This window comes from Musa acuminata, chromosome BXJ2-11, assembly GCF_036884655.1.
Source record: "Musa acuminata AAA Group cultivar baxijiao chromosome BXJ2-11, Cavendish_Baxijiao_AAA, whole genome shotgun sequence".
In the NCBI taxonomy this organism is placed as follows: Eukaryota; Viridiplantae; Streptophyta; class Magnoliopsida; order Zingiberales; family Musaceae; genus Musa; species Musa acuminata.
In genome coordinates this window covers 21,050,729-21,065,829 of record NC_088348.1, presented here as the reverse complement: position 1 = coordinate 21,065,829, position 15,101 = coordinate 21,050,729, and the positions used below count along the sequence as shown (strand labels likewise).

Here is a 15,101-nt window from a genome sequence, read left to right as displayed (position 1 = left end):
GCCCAACTCTTCTTCCGTCTATCAGGAAATGGTGAAAGTGTTGGTGACGGGAGCGACCGGCTACCTCGGCGGCCGCCTCTGCCACCGGCTCCTGGAGGAGGGCCACGTCGTACGGGCCTTCGTGCGGCGGAGCGGCGACCTCAGCTCCCTCCCTTCGTCCCACCCCACTCTCGAGCTCGCCTATGGCGACGTCACCGACCTCCCCTCCCTTATCGACGCCCTCCACGGCTGCGACGTCGTCTTCCACACCGCCGCCCTCGTCGAACCCTGGATTCTCGATCCTTCCAGATTCTTTGCTGTGAACATAAACCCTTGTTTCCCTTACTTTGGGGTCTTTAGTTTATCGATAGGACACTGATTGGTAGAATGGAAGAGTTCGATTTTGATTGAACTGCAATTAAGGTTCAATAGTTTAAGCTAAGTTTTCTACCTATGCTAGGTATATTGGTTTGCTTGTGTTTTGTGTATTAGTATGACCATTCAGGAAATTAACTGTCAGATCTTTCACAAATTGGTTCAAGAATTTGTTCTTCCACAGTATGGTTCATCTGAATGATGTTTAGGATCTTTATATTTTAGCGTTAAAAACAGAAATGAAAACATTTCCCTGTTTCTTGAATGTAGGTGAATGTAGGAGGCTTGAGAAATGTGTTGCAAGCTTTCCAAGCAATGAAGACGCTGCGGAAGATAATTTATACGTCATCTTTTTTTGCTCTTGGACCAACAGATGGCTATGTGACAGACGAGAAACAGGTATCTCTGATCCTTAATTTGGGAAACCAGATTCATATTTAAAGTTAAAAAATTTAGACAATAACAAAGGATGTTCCCAACTGTTCTAGTTTTGAGGAAGCTCTAGCTATGTAATTATTCCCAGTGGAAGCTATGTTTGGGATGTCTTGTTGGGAAAACAAAGCTGAAAATACAGCTAACGCTCTCTGATTAAACCAAAGCTAACTTTATGCTAAATAGTTGATACCAGATAAGAAGAATCAGCTAACAAAGCTGATTCTTCATATCTCATCCTTTGCATGACAACAGTTTAAACCCTCATCAAAAGAGTGCTTGAGATAAATCTTGTAGTGTCATGTGCTCTTCAAACTTCGCAATGGAGTGTTTTGAGTAATGCACAACCTAGGATGCTAACTTTATGCTAAATAGTTGATATCTCATGCTTCTGAATGGAATTCATAGTTGCCGACTTAAAATGTCTGTGGAAAAGAATTTTTTTGTTTTTGCAAAACATGGTGGAATGTACGTAATCATGAATATGTAAATCATTTTCTTTCAAAAAGGCTGAGTAATATTTTTTTTAATTGTGAATTAACAATTTCTATCCAGAGATTTCAGTGAATATCTTTTGTCATATATATTCGGGAGATATTAACCTTATATGATGATCTAGCTAATTAAAAAATATTTGCTGCAGAAAATTGCTGTGTGTCAACTGAGTTTAAGTTTATGATGCCACTTCTTACCATATTCATTTTGGTGCATTAGACTTTGATGAGTGATTGGCACAGTACTTTTCTTATTAATAGTAAAAAAATCTGCTGTGAGTTTTGAAAACATTGACCTTATTTCTGTTATTTTTTTAGTTTGTTGATACAGAGGGATTAGATTAGTGCCTATTTGAAACTCTATGAGTTGTTTGTAATTAGTGCATCTTTGGAGTAGCCTTATAAATGTTGGAAAATGGTTGGCATCACATGATTGGAGTTGAATGTCCCCTCACATGTTCCCTATTTGGTCCTTCCACTTTCTCCCTGTCTGCCTGCATTGTCTGTATTGTTGAGCTATTGGTGGACTTCAAAAAAGCCTTCTCTATAGGTTTAGAATAAATATTTATCCTCATGCAGAGCATGTGGACATCACTGGTCCTAGTTAGTGGGAAAATGTTTAATAATTTCTTGAAGTTTGTTTTTAATCTCGATGAAGTATCAAGTTTCATGATTCTTTCACATCAGTTTATTCAATCTTTCAAATAAAGACAGTCACAGAAGTAGTCTTGCGGCTATACATCTCCCTCCTAAGTAGGCAAGTGTCATTTTTCATTTTGGATCTCACTTTCTAGAATGCACAGAAATGCCTTAGCCTTTGGTTCTTGTTCAATTAAGACAAGATCATTTGTCTATTGTTTGTAATTCCAGATGCATCAGGGAAAGATGTTTTGCACGGAGTATGAAAAATCCAAGGCTGTTGCTGATGGAATTGCATTGCAAGCTGCAGCTGATGGGACACCAATTGTTCTTCTCTATCCAGGAGTCATCTATGGTTCAGGGAAACTGACATCTGGAAATTTTATTGCAAAAATAGTAAGAACTGTTCTTCATTTTCAGATGATAAGGGATGCTAATTTGTGAAATAGGGATAATCTTTTATTTGATTAGGGCACAGATTCAGCATCTAACAGAATCTCATTTTCCTGGTTCTCATTGAACTCTTGGTAAAAGATGCACAGGTACCATGATCAGAGTTATTCATAACTGTTATGGCTCTATCCTTCTCATGTTAACCAGAGGGAGTTATCATTATAGATTTAAATTCCTAGGATTCTCAACTTATGCATTAACATCTCCAGAGTATCTGGGTAGACAAAACTAGCTCCAGCTACTGCATAGAACAGTCACCGATATTTCAAAATTTCATAAGCATGCTTGTGAACTTAATACTTCATGGTTTAAATTGATTTTGCTCTGTTATTTGATAAAACCAAGTATGAACGCAGGTACTCCCTTGAGAATTTAATTTTAAAGGGTAGTGAGGTCCATCTAAAATTAACTCTATCGGCATTTTGCTCTGTATTGCCTTTTTGATCTATTCATCAATAATTATCTGCAACTCTTTATGCATTCTCTTTAAAATTATGATGAAGTTCCCTTTGCCCTTTTGCAGCTGATCGAACGATTCAATTGGAGATTACCTGGTTATATAGGAGACGGGAATGATAGGCTGCCATTTTGTCACGTTGAAGATGTGGTAAGTGGCCATATTGCAGCTATGCACAAGGGCCAACCGGGTGAACGGTACTTGCTAACTGGAGATAACGCTTCATTCGTTCAAGTTTTAGACATCGTCGCGGCCATCACCAAAACAAGGAGACCATTGTTACATATCCCTCTGGGAATAATAGAAATCTATGGCTGGATATCGGTTTTCTTTTCTCACATCACAGGAAAGCTTCCACTTATCAGCTACCCGGTATGCAAATTGGAAATCCTCTTTAACTGTTCTTTTTTGGTTGCTTTACAGGAATACTCTTCTCTCAACCCGGTTGGTTTTCTACTTCATTTGTTGCAGGCTGTGAGGGTGTTGAGACATCAATGGGCATACTCCTGTGATAAGGCCAAAGCAGAACTGGGTTATAACCCTAGAAGCTTGCATGAAGGCCTTTCTGAGATCCTTCTTTGGCTCAAGGAATTGGGGATGATTCGGTACTAAATTCGGTAATTCCAATAAAAATAATTGTGGTAATTACTATCGTTATGCTTGTATGTTGGCAATATCTCTTTTTGTGATTGAAACAAAACGCATAAAAGCCGCATCGTAAGTAGCCCTTCGTTTTGCAATGCCTACAGCAGATCATCTTGTATATATATATATACATATATATATACATATATATATATATATATATATAGTTGATCATCTTGTTCTTGATCCTGCTGCGATCCAACTATGGCCAGATGGCTTCGACAACTCTTTCCTCTGCATCATCAACCTCACCTTCTTGGCATCTTCCCACCTTGCTGCTCTCACATATATGTTGGACATCGTCACGTAGTTTCCCGGATTCCCAGGCTCCAACCGAAGCAGCTGTTCGAAGGCCAACCGGCCGACCTCCACATTCTGATGCGTCCGGCACGCCGACAGCAGCGACCCCCACGCTTCCGCCCCCGCCCTCGTCGGCATCGTTCCCGCCAATCCGGCAGCTTCCTCGAACCTCCCGGCCCGCGCGAGCAAATCCACGACGCAAGCATACTGCTCCTTGCTCGGCACGAGCCCGAGATCTCGCACCACCGTCTCCAAAAACTCGAGCCCCTCGCCCACCAGGCCGCAGCGAGCACACGCCACCAGTGTGCTGGTGAGTGTGACAGCGTCGGGTTTCAGCCCGCGCCTCACCATCCGGTGCGCGAGCTGCAGCGCCTGCGTCCCCAGTCCGTGCGCCCCGTAGGCGCCGATCATCGTGTTCCATGTGACCACATCGTCCACCTCGATCTTCGCGAACACCTGATTTGCGCGATCGACGCACCCTGCTCTTGAATACATATCTATCAGCGTGTTCTGCACTGTGCTGCTGGCGTACGCATCGCTTTGCCTGATCACGTGTGCATGCACTTCCTTACCCAGCTTCATGTCGCACAGCGGGAGGACCGTGGCGATGGTGGTGCAGTTGCTTCTGATGCCCCGCGACAGCATCGCACTAAAGTACTCCAGCGCCACACGCGTCAAACCCGCGCGGCCGAAACCGAGGATTACGGCGTTCCACGTCACCACGTCCGCCGGGCTCATCATGTCGAACACCGCTTTGGCGGTCGAGATTCGACCGCGGCTGGCGTACAACGCAACCAGCGCTGCTCCAGCGACTCCGTAGAACGCGTCGACCGCGGTCGTCTTGAGCCCGTAAGCATGGACCGAGAGGGCCGCCCGAAGCGCCTCCACGTGGCGGAGGGAGGAGGCCACGCAGGATAAGGTATCGGGGTCCGGTGGAACAGTCCCCGCGTGCATCATGCGGCTGAAGATCTCCAGGGCTGCCTCGTGATTCCCGCTGCGAGAGTACCCGGAGATCACGGTGGTCCACGAGACCGCGTTGGGTTGCGGCAGCGCATCTAAGATTTCACGAGCCTCCGAGCAGCGACCGGCGCGGCAGTAGCCGTCCATTATGGTGTTCCACGTTACCACATCCGGGTCGAAGCCGTTCGATCTCATGGAGTCGAGCAGGCCCAGCGCGGGTTCGATGCACCCCGCTATGGCGTAGGCGGCGATGATGGAGTTCCACGACAGGAGATCGCTGCCGTCCGCGAAGTCGAAGGCGTGGCGAGCAGCGGCTAAATCGCCTGACTTGGAGTAGGCATTGATGAGGGCGTTGGCGACGGGGAGGGCGGTGGCCGCGGCGAACTTGACGGCGTCGGCGTGGAGGGAGGCGGTGGCGGCGGGGTGGTGGTGGCCGGCAGCGGAGCGGAGGACGGGGGGGAAGACGTAACCATCGGGGGCGATGGCGGCGAAGCGCATGGAGCGGTAGGCGGCGAGGCAGCGGGGGTGGTGGCCGGAGCGGGAGAGGAGGGCGAGGATGGGGGTCCAGGCGAAGACGGAGGGGGAGGGGAGAACCGCGAAGAGGCTGAGAGCGGAGGGGAGATCGCCGGCGTCGGCGTAGAGCTCGAGGAGCTTGGTGGAGAGGAAGGGGTCCCCGGTGAGGCCGGCGGCGGTGAGGTGTTGGTGGAGCTGGGCGATCTGGGGGAAGGATTTGGTGGCGGCGACTTCTCGGAGAAGCGACCGGACGGAGGACGCCGACAAGATCGGGGTTCGCCATCTCATTTCGGTATTACTTCGGCCCGGGCCAATCGTTAGGGTTTATGATCTGGGTCTGGGAGAGCCGTTTGGTACCTGTCCGGTTCGCAATTTGGGTTAGTTTGAGTAAACCACTCATTGTTGCTATTAGACCAAACAAGAGAGATTGATCGCAGAGCACTGCGGTGGTGTCCGACCATTCGGTGGGGGACACGGCGTGCTCCGAGTGCAGCCTCTCCATACCGTCATTTCCAAAGCCAAAGGATGCCCAGGCGGAGTTCCTCTCCTCTTCCCTCAGCCAGTGGCAGAGCCTCGGTACAAAACCTGACCGCCACCCTCTTTCTCGCCGTCAAGACGATCGCCACGACCATAGCCAACAGGCCCCCCCCTTACCTTTCCAATCCCTTATTCAATTTCCCTACTCCAACCTGATGCATTTGTTTGATTGGTTGGATTCACCAAGTGGAACCTTGATTGACTGCCAGGTAATTAGGCTAGATAACCTTATTTGTTACTTGACCGGCTCTGTTCTATTTATATTGCCAATTCATTTGTTGAAGTTATTTCCTTACGGTTAAACTTGCTTCTCAGCTCCTTTAGATTTCATAAGTTCTTTATTAAAAGTTCATTTACTTCTTTTGTTCTCATTATTGTAGTTAAAGATCTTGCTAAAAGATGACAACATTTGGAAACATGAATGAAAATGTCATAGCTAGTCTCGAGGATAATTTAGCTACTACCAGTTGTCGTATCATCATAATCTGCATGAGAGATTTTAGGATATGAAGGCTTCAAGGAAGGGTTCCTCAAGACTTTATTATTCTAGTTTTGGTCATGACAGACAATCAAATGGTCAGTTGTCAGGGTAGCCTACTGAATCTGTTGCATTTTAGGTCATGCAGTAAAGAAACTGACATCACATTGTCTGTTTGTTCATGGAAGTCACTTTAAGAGGGGATGAGACCATCTACATGTTTTAGCTATTGTAAATTGTTGGATGGGGTGAGGCTTATTTCTGTCTACAAATTGACGCTGTTTGTGTTTGAACTGTTTAGAGGATGGGAAAAGTAGGAGACCGTTCTTAGGTTATATTTACAAGTAACGTAAGTATGGTGCATAAAACAACTTAAACATATGAATTTATTAGTTTTTTTTGTCTAACTACATCACTTCCTCATGAATTATATGACTTGTGATACAAAGCTTTTAAATGATAAGAACGTAATATAGTGACCATTTTAATGTTTTAATTTTCTTGTGAATTTTATTGTTTAATATGGTGACTTGTGATTCATTTCATAGCTCCTTGAATTTGACAATTACTGAAGCAGGTAATAACTCTTTTGTAGGCTAGATCATGTTGCCACTATCTAGGTAAGGAAATTTGCCTGGATATAATTATGAAATTTGTATTTTTTTTTACTATTTTCTTTTCTTGCTGGTAAAAGCTTTTGATTTCTAAAAAAATATCTATAGGTTGGTAAATTTGAAACAAAATTTTATGACCGGTGAGTTTAATCAAATTCAGTGTCTACCTAAAATAAAAAAGAGATGAACCACCTCACGAGGGTCTTGCCAATGTGAGATTTAGGAAGGTTTAACATAACTACAATCTTCACAAGCAAAGAGGTGAGAGGTTATTTTTATGATTTTGGACTCCAGTCATATAACTTACAAATGATTAACCAAACATGAAGCTTGTTGCTTTAACTGCATGGGATTCCCACTAATGCATGGCTTAGGAAGAGTGTAAACACTGGCAATTCCTTGATGGCAAGTGAAAACAATCTCAATTTCAAGTGGACATATTTATAAATAATTAACGAAGAGGAAAAAACAATTATGCAGATATGCTTTATCCATGCTAAAAATTTACATACTAAATAGGCATACAAGTTATTCATTTTATAGGATGAGACAAATTGAGATCGTCCATCCGAGGTGGAAGATAAGAGCTAAGACAGTGCATTTTTCCTTATATAAGGTTGTCTAATCATTAAGAGCACTAAGAGACACTTTTTTGGGTAAATTCCCTAAAACAATCCCTAGTTTTATGTTTTCTTTTTGCCCCACAGAATACCCCTATTATAAGTTTTTTCGCTATGCGTCCCTAATTAAAAAAATGATAAAAGTACCCTCAACAATTCTTTTATCCTTTTCCTCATTTTCATCCCTTTTCAAACTCATATTGAACCGACACATTCTTGTGAACCAACTAATTCAATCGAATCTGTTTAAGTAAGCCAAAACTCAGATTGATCCAAAATATAAATAATAGATAATAAATTAAATAATATAATTTATATTTATATTTATATTTATATTTATAATAATAAAAATAAAAAACATAAATTTAATGTTAAAATTATAATAATTTCCACAAAATAATAACATAATTTCAAGTTTTAAGGACTGACATAAATAAAAAATAACTATTTTAAAGGTTTAAAAATATAAAAAAATGTCATTTAGGCTTTTGTAGGTCACTTCCAATATTTCTTGAAAATACAAGAATTTTTAGAAAATATAAAAGATAAGTTATACTGTATTTAAACTGGTCACTATTTTGAATAGAACCCAAAAACACGGTAACCCATTCCTGTTCAAAACCTATGTAACTCATGACTTCAAAAATGTTTTATATTTTAAAATTTTTTTATAATAATATTCAAGTGGTTTTTGTCCTAAAGGGGTGGTAAATTTAGTTTAAATTAGGTAAAATTAAAAATAATAATTTTATTCTCTTAAGAGTTGAATAAATAAATATCTATTTTAAGGGCTTAAAAATAAAAAAATGATCATTTAGTTCTTTGTACCAGTGATTTAAAAAAAGCTAGATGCCAAGGTCCAAAAATGTCGGAGGTGCTAGGCGCTCGCCCGAGCGAAGTGAGGCGCTAAAATATAAAAATATATAATATAATTAATAAATATAATTATTTAAAATTTTAAATAAAAATATGTTATTAAATTAAGAAAATCTAAGGTATAAAATCATAATGTCACATTAACAAAAAGTCTCAAAATTCAAAACAATAAAATTTTACATCAAAGTCATTTATTATAATCAATATTATCGTCATTTTCATACAAATCATCTTCATTGAATTCATCTTCTTCCTCTTGTCCTTCCTCTTGTCCTTCCTCTTCATCAAAATATGTTTCATTTTCTATGTCTTCAATAATAGTAGGAGTCGAGCTTGATGCTTTTTCACTATTTTTTTCTTTGTCATCTGTCTTGTATGTTTGTAATTCTCCAGCACCTGAAGCTCTTGCCACATCTCCCTATGTCAATCTATCATCTTCAAATATAAGCTCGTCTTCGGCATCGTGCAAGTTGGCATCCATTTATCCCACCAACTACTCATTTGAATCATCAATATTTTGCAATGAGATTTGATCAATTCTATTTTGCAAATCATGACGAGCCTTCAAAGCTTGATTATACTTTATTGCAGAACATGCAAGTCATTGCATTAGGATCTATCAGATCATTTAGATAATTATATTTCCATGCAGGATCGTTTTTTGATGCCATTAGAGACTCTATTTATCCTAAAACCTAACAATAAGTTCAAATAAATAAAAAATTAATAGTATTAAAATCAAAATAATATATTATTAATCTAATAAATACAAATACTATTACTAGGATACAGTTAACAGTATACTATATACTATTAACAATATACTATTAAAAGAGAAGAGAAGAGTTTAAGGAAAGACCAAGGGTGCTGACTGAGAAAAGCGGGAGTAGCAGCGACGAGTGACGACAGTGGCAGCGGTAGCGGTAGCAGTAGTAGCGAGCGGCGGGAGCGGCGAGTGGCTATAGTGACAACGAGTAGTAGTAGCGATAGCGGGGGTGGCAAGCGGCGATAGTGGTAGCGGCAGCAGCGAGCAATGGGAGCGGGAGCGGCGAGTGGAGACAATGGCAATGGTAGCAGCGAGCAACGACAGCGAGAGCGACGAGCAAGGTTAGGGTTGGGGAATTCGCACTGATATCAGTGCTTTAGTTGGTTCGATTGAACCAACTAAAGCGCCGGAGATCGAACCAGACTTAAAATGCTGTTTCGGTCGCCTGGTTTAACCCAGGCGCTCGCTTGAAGCGCCCGAGCCTAGGTGATGCCTCTTTGAAGCGCGCCGTCTGGAAATGAAGCGAGGCGCTCGAGCTTCACCTCGCCTTGCCCGAGCGTCTAGTCGAGCGCTCGAGCGCCTATTGAAATCATTGCTTTGTATAATATTTGCAAGTTTTTTTTATAAAATTTGGGATTTTTTTTGAAAAAGTGGGTTGTGAATTACACTATTTTATATAGGCATACTATTTTTAAAAAGGACTAAAAAATAGTATAGTTTTATTAAAAACAATGTAACTAAGATATCCAAATATCCAAAACTCTTTGTGTCATTAAACATCAAAAGACCTTCTATAATAATATTCATGTGGTTTTGTTTCTATACAAATTTTAAATTCACCTTAAATTATGTAAAATTTAAAAATAACATAATTTCACGAAAAATAAAAATCTACTTTAAAAGGTCTAAAAAAAAAAAAATTATTTAGACCTTTGTGAGTAATTTCTTTGGGTTTCTATAATTTCAGAATTTTTAAAAAAGAGATAATATTTTTGAATGAGGTTATATTGAATATGACCCAAACCCCATATAACTAAGGTATCCAATTTTTTTTATATCCTCAAAATTTTAAAAGACCTTCTATAATATTATGTAAGTGTTTTTTGCCACAGAAGGTTGTAAATTTACCTTATATTGGCTAAAATTAAAAAGAAGCATATTTCAAGCTTTTAATGATTAAAATAAATAAAATATCTATTTTTAAGGTTTAAAATAGAAAAAATAATCATTTTGACCTTTATAAGTTATTTGTCAGTTTCCTAAAAATTTGATATTTTATGGAAAAAGTAAAATATGGGCTATAATTTTTTAGATTAGACTCAGAAACAGTATGACCCTCTATCAAAAAATAGTGTAACTCAGATCTTCAAATTTTTTTTTTGTGTCCTTAAAACTTCAGAAAACATTCTATAATAGTTTTCAAGGATTTTGTCCCAAAGGGGTGGTGAATTAAACTTAAATTGGGTAATACTAAAAAAAACATAAATTCATGCTTTTAAAGGGCTGAAAAAAAAAATTTGAAGGCATAAAAATAGAAAAAAATGGTCAACTAGGCCTTTGTAAGTTATTTGCAAGGTTTTCTAAAAACTGAAGACTTTTGAAAGAAAAGTGAGATGTTATATATTTTTTTAAAGAGGTTGCACTGTTTTTGAATAGGATCCAAACCATTTCAAAAACTAGGTTGGGTTTTTTTTAAAAAAAGTTTTGTATCCTTCGAACTTCAGAAAACCTATAATAATATTTAAGTGGTTTTTATCCGAAAGAGGTGGTAAATTCATCTTGAGTTGGATAACATGAAAAAAGATATTATTTCATGCTTTTAAAGGCTTGAAATAAATAAAAAATGTATTATAAAGGTTTAAAAATAAAAAATAGTCATTTAGACCTTTATAAGTTATTTTTAAGGTTTTCTAAAATTTAAGAATTTTTGAAAAAGGTAGATTATAAGTTACACTATTTTTGAATGAGATTATATTGTTTTTGAATAAGTCCCACAAACAGTCTTTCGTGTCCTTCAAAATTTAGAAAACCTTCTCTAATAATATTCAAGTAATTTTTATCCCACAGAGGTAGTAAATTTAAATTGGAAAAATGACATAATTTCATGCTTTTAAAGGGCTAGAATAGATAAAATATACATATTTAGGTTGTTAGAAGTTATTTGTAGGTTAAGAAAATTTGAGATTTTTATTGAAAAAGTGAGATGTGAGGTAAATTATTTTTGAATGAGTTTACACTATTTTATAATAGAACCCATTATTAGTGTAACTCAAGTCTCCAAAAATTTACCATAAAACTTTAAAAACCTTTTATAATAACATTCAAGTTTTTATCCCAAAGGGATGATAAATTCATCTTAAATTGGGTAATTAAAAAACAACATTATTTTATATTTGTAAAGGACTGAAATAGGTAAAAATATCTTTTTTAACATTTTGTTATAAAAGTGGGACGTGAGTAATACTATTTTTTAATGAGGTTATGTTGTTTTAAATAGAATCCAAAAAATGGTGGAATCTCATTTAGAAACAGTGTGATTTAGTCTTAGGTCTTCAAAAATTTTTTAATGTCCTTAAAACTTAGTTGGTTGTTGTCCAAAGGGTGGTAGATTTACCTTAAATTGAATGAAATTAAGAAAATGACATAAGTTCATGCTTTTAAAGGCTAAAATATATAAAAATAGCTATTTTAAAGGCTTAAAGAATGGTATTTATAACTTTGTAAGTTATTTGTAAAGCTTCCTAATTTCATGCTTCCTATTTTAAAGGCTTAAAGAAGACCTTCTATAATAATATTTATGTGGTTTTTATCCCAAAGGAGTTGTAAATTCATCTTAAATTAGGTAAAATTAAAAAAAAAAGACTAATTTCATGCTTTTAACGGCTGAAATAAATAGAAAATACCTATTTTAAAAGTTTAAAAATAAAAAAAAGGATCAGTTAGACCTTTGTAAGTTATCTTTTAAACTATCCTAAAATTTTAAATTTTTTTAGATTAATATTTATCATTTGTTGGTTTATTTAATGACATTAATGTTATTCATAAAAAATATACAAATAATATCATTATATTATATTTTGTCAATATTAAATAATATTAGATTATATTATTATTTAATAAAATTTTATTTTTAAAATAATTTATTTTTAAAATAATTTATTTTTAATCTTAAGTTTAATTTTATAATTATTTTATATTTTTGATGATATAAGTGAAAATATATTAATATTATTTGATTTTATTGAATATTATTAATTTAAGACCACTCTAATATTGAGTTAAGTGGTGCAATGATATGGTTCATTTGGTTTTAACTTAGAATGGAGGAAAAGGAATAAAAAGATAAATTAGTTGTCCGAGAAAGAAGCTATATGGGAGTGCTCTACAAGGAACAAAGTTAAAATTAGAAGCTTTTCTAGGGACTTTGTCCAAATATTTTGGAATTAAGAAGTACTTGAGGTGGGTGTGAAGATAGCATCGGCAAGAAAGAATTGGCCAGGCTTAAAGACATGCACAAATAGAGGCACAGGAGCACCCAAAATATGTATAGTGGAGTCCACATTGAAAAAAAATAGTTTCCTGTTACATATGAGGAAATACCCTTTTTATAGCATTGAAATCCCAATGGTCTGGTTTATGAGAATATTTATCTATTATATTCAGACTATTATGGGAAAATCTTACACTTTGAGTCGATGATGTTATGACAAATTAGCTAGTTGAATGAGTATCCTCAATGGCTCAAATGCCCATTGTCAACTTTTTCATTGGAGGTTGATATTTTTTTAACCTCTAAGAAAATTAACATGCATGTAGCCATGCGGCTATAGACTGGATTTTGAGAACCACAATATATCCAATCAAGTTTAAACCTCCACAGTTCTCTGTGCTAGTTTGGAATGGTTCTCTAAACCTCCAGAAAATTATGTTCCCATATTTCTATGTTTCCTCAAACATGCAGATAAGACAAAAGTAATCTCTTTCACAAAAGATCCAAACAGATTGAGTATGACATTCAAACCAACGTATGGAAATGTCTTGAATGCTTAGTATTCATCACCAACCTACTTCAATATTAAAAAGCAATAGAAAATTACATACCAGGTTTGTAAGAAACCATAAAAGACGAATTCAGCATTGGTTCTATCACAGAGCAAAGTTCATCAACAAGTTCCTGTAGTTGCCTGAATACTCTGCCTGTTATTTATCGAGGAGAGGATGGAAGAATGCACTACCAATCCTGCAGATAGAATGCCGAACAAGCATTCACTGGATATCACATTGGAGGAATTGGTACGGACGAGAGAGGAGATCAAGAGAGCTCGGGAAAGTGCGGTGGAATCCTGGATAGACTCCATGCCCTCCATTGATGAGCTCGAAAGTTCTAGATCTGTCCTCTCAAGAACCAGAAACAGAGTTACCATGTACACCACAGCCATTGCATCGCTCTGCTCCCTGCTCAACTCCACTGGCAGAAGCATCAGACATAAACAAGCAGAGGAGAGCAACTCTAAGATGGCAGCTGCAGAGATGCGTCAAGAAGCCCACAGGAGACGTGAGGATATGGAGAGCCTGAAGGTGGAGATGGAAGAGATGGGTGCATCTAGGAACAAGGTAAAGATGAAGCTTCAAATCAAAAGCCAGTTGCTGAAAGCCTTGCAACTTAAGTTGAGAGCGATTGACATGGAGATGGAAGCAGTAAATGAATCAGTGGATGCCACTCTGCATCAAGCAAAACATCTGAGAGCGGATCACAAGATGATAGCTCTCTCACATGAAGAATACAATGTGATGTGCAGGAGAATGGAGGAAGAGGCTGCAGCAGCAAGTTCTCAGATTGTATGGTGGGATGGCAAGCGTCGTGCAGCAGCAGATAGAAAGGCTAATGCATTGCAACGACTGCAGGCTCTTCAAAGAGAGAGGGAAATATCAGGAGGCATGTCGAAAGAAGCACACTTAGAAGCAGATAAGAAAACCAAAACCAAAGCTTCTCCACTGCAAGGGAAGCTGAAAGAGACTGAAGGATACTACCAGCACCTGAGAAGGAGAGCAAGAAGGCAAAGCAGTGAGAAGGAGGTGAGGAAGAAGCAATCGATTCTTCAAAAAACTCGAAGATTCATCATGCGGAAGCTAAAGTGGTTCTTCAACTGATGACAATGAATAAGCATCTTTTGTCATGTAGATTTCACGTGGTGTATCAGTGTAACTATCAGAAGTATTCAGATACGTACACAGAAACTACAACAAATATGAAACTTCTTGGCATCTTAATGTTGCTTAGCATAACATGGTTGGCAGATCCAAAATATGAAGGAAACTAATGCTTTAGATGGTGATGTACTTATGGAAAGAAATGATTGGTTCCTCCAGGAGAGACATACATTTATTTATCTCCATTGATATCTTTTTCTTAATGTTTTGGTTGGTATAAAATGGTATATCACAACACAAAATGGTGTATACAACAGTATTATAGTGTAGATGCAGCATGTTTCATGTAACCGGTCACTGACACTTGGATTCATCTTCAACTTTTCTAGAATATCAAGTTGAATTTCCAAATTTCTGTTATTTGTTTTGTTTTCTGATTACCTGCAAAGATATTGTTGAAGGCTATAAATAATTTCGTCTTTTCATGACAGCTTAAAAATTTCAAATTAATAGTCACCTAATCGGTTCTTTAACATGACATCAGATAATGTTATGAATTTTCTCCTTGCTAATACTCAACTAAAATTATTTGAATTTGTATCGTACATTTAAATTGATAGGGAAATTATTATCGACTAATCATCATCTGTAATCGTCATGTGATATCTAGAGAGGGAAAAGAAGACGAAGGTCATCCCTTCACCTATCTGCTCACATGGACGAAGATCCAAAGCAGGAAATCGTAAGTTTGTTTCCTACTCTTTATAATAAGAAAGATAATCACGAGCTTCCTTTTTATCTTTTATGACCAA

The 15,101-nt window shown here is 37.9% G+C and overlaps 3 protein-coding genes across 4 annotated transcripts; 2 read left to right on the top strand and 1 right to left on the bottom strand.

Annotated features, from left to right (window-relative positions):
• LOC135626242 (uncharacterized) lies at nt 1–3,553 on the top strand. The gene is made up of 5 exons (XM_065131416.1): nt 1–298; nt 625–753; nt 2,151–2,315; nt 2,896–3,201; nt 3,301–3,553. Exons 1-5 carry the CDS (start codon nt 29–31, stop codon nt 3,439–3,441), a joined length of 1,011 nt encoding a protein of 336 aa, XP_064987488.1. The 5' UTR covers nt 1–28; the 3' UTR covers nt 3,442–3,553.
• A 92-nt stretch (nt 3,554–3,645) lies between these two features.
• On the bottom strand, nt 3,646–5,535 carry LOC135627537 (pentatricopeptide repeat-containing protein At2g27610-like). Its single transcript, XM_065133661.1, has one exon. It carries the CDS (start codon nt 5,533–5,535, stop codon nt 3,646–3,648), a length of 1,890 nt encoding a protein of 629 aa, XP_064989733.1.
• Nucleotides 5,523–14,669, top strand: LOC135626243 (uncharacterized). Of its 2 annotated transcripts, none has more exons than XM_065131418.1 (2): nt 5,523–5,993; nt 13,291–14,669. In XM_065131418.1, the coding sequence occupies exon 2, from the start codon at nt 13,357–13,359 to the stop codon at nt 14,287–14,289; it is 933 nt and encodes a 310-aa protein (XP_064987490.1). In that variant the 5' UTR covers nt 5,523–5,993; nt 13,291–13,356; the 3' UTR covers nt 14,290–14,669. The 2 variants fall into 2 exon arrangements, with proteins under 2 accessions (XP_064987490.1, XP_064987489.1); XM_065131417.1 differs by having other exon boundaries at nt 13,243–14,669.
• Nucleotides 14,670–15,101: the final 432 nt, after the last annotated feature.

Coding starts and splice junctions, on each gene's coding strand:
- LOC135626242 (XM_065131416.1), top strand. CDS start 29: ATGGTGAAAGTGTTGGTGACGGGAGCGACCGGCTACCTCGGCGGCCGC. Junction 299..624: donor ATCCTTCCAGATTCTTTGCT/GTGAACATAAAC, acceptor TCTTGAATGTAG/GTGAATGTAGGAGGCTTGAG. Junction 3,202..3,300: donor TTCCACTTATCAGCTACCCG/GTATGCAAATTG, acceptor CATTTGTTGCAG/GCTGTGAGGGTGTTGAGACA.
- LOC135627537 (XM_065133661.1), bottom strand. CDS start 5,535: ATGAGATGGCGAACCCCGATCTTGTCGGCGTCCTCCGTCCGGTCGCTT.
- LOC135626243 (XM_065131418.1), top strand. CDS start 13,357: ATGGAAGAATGCACTACCAATCCTGCAGATAGAATGCCGAACAAGCAT.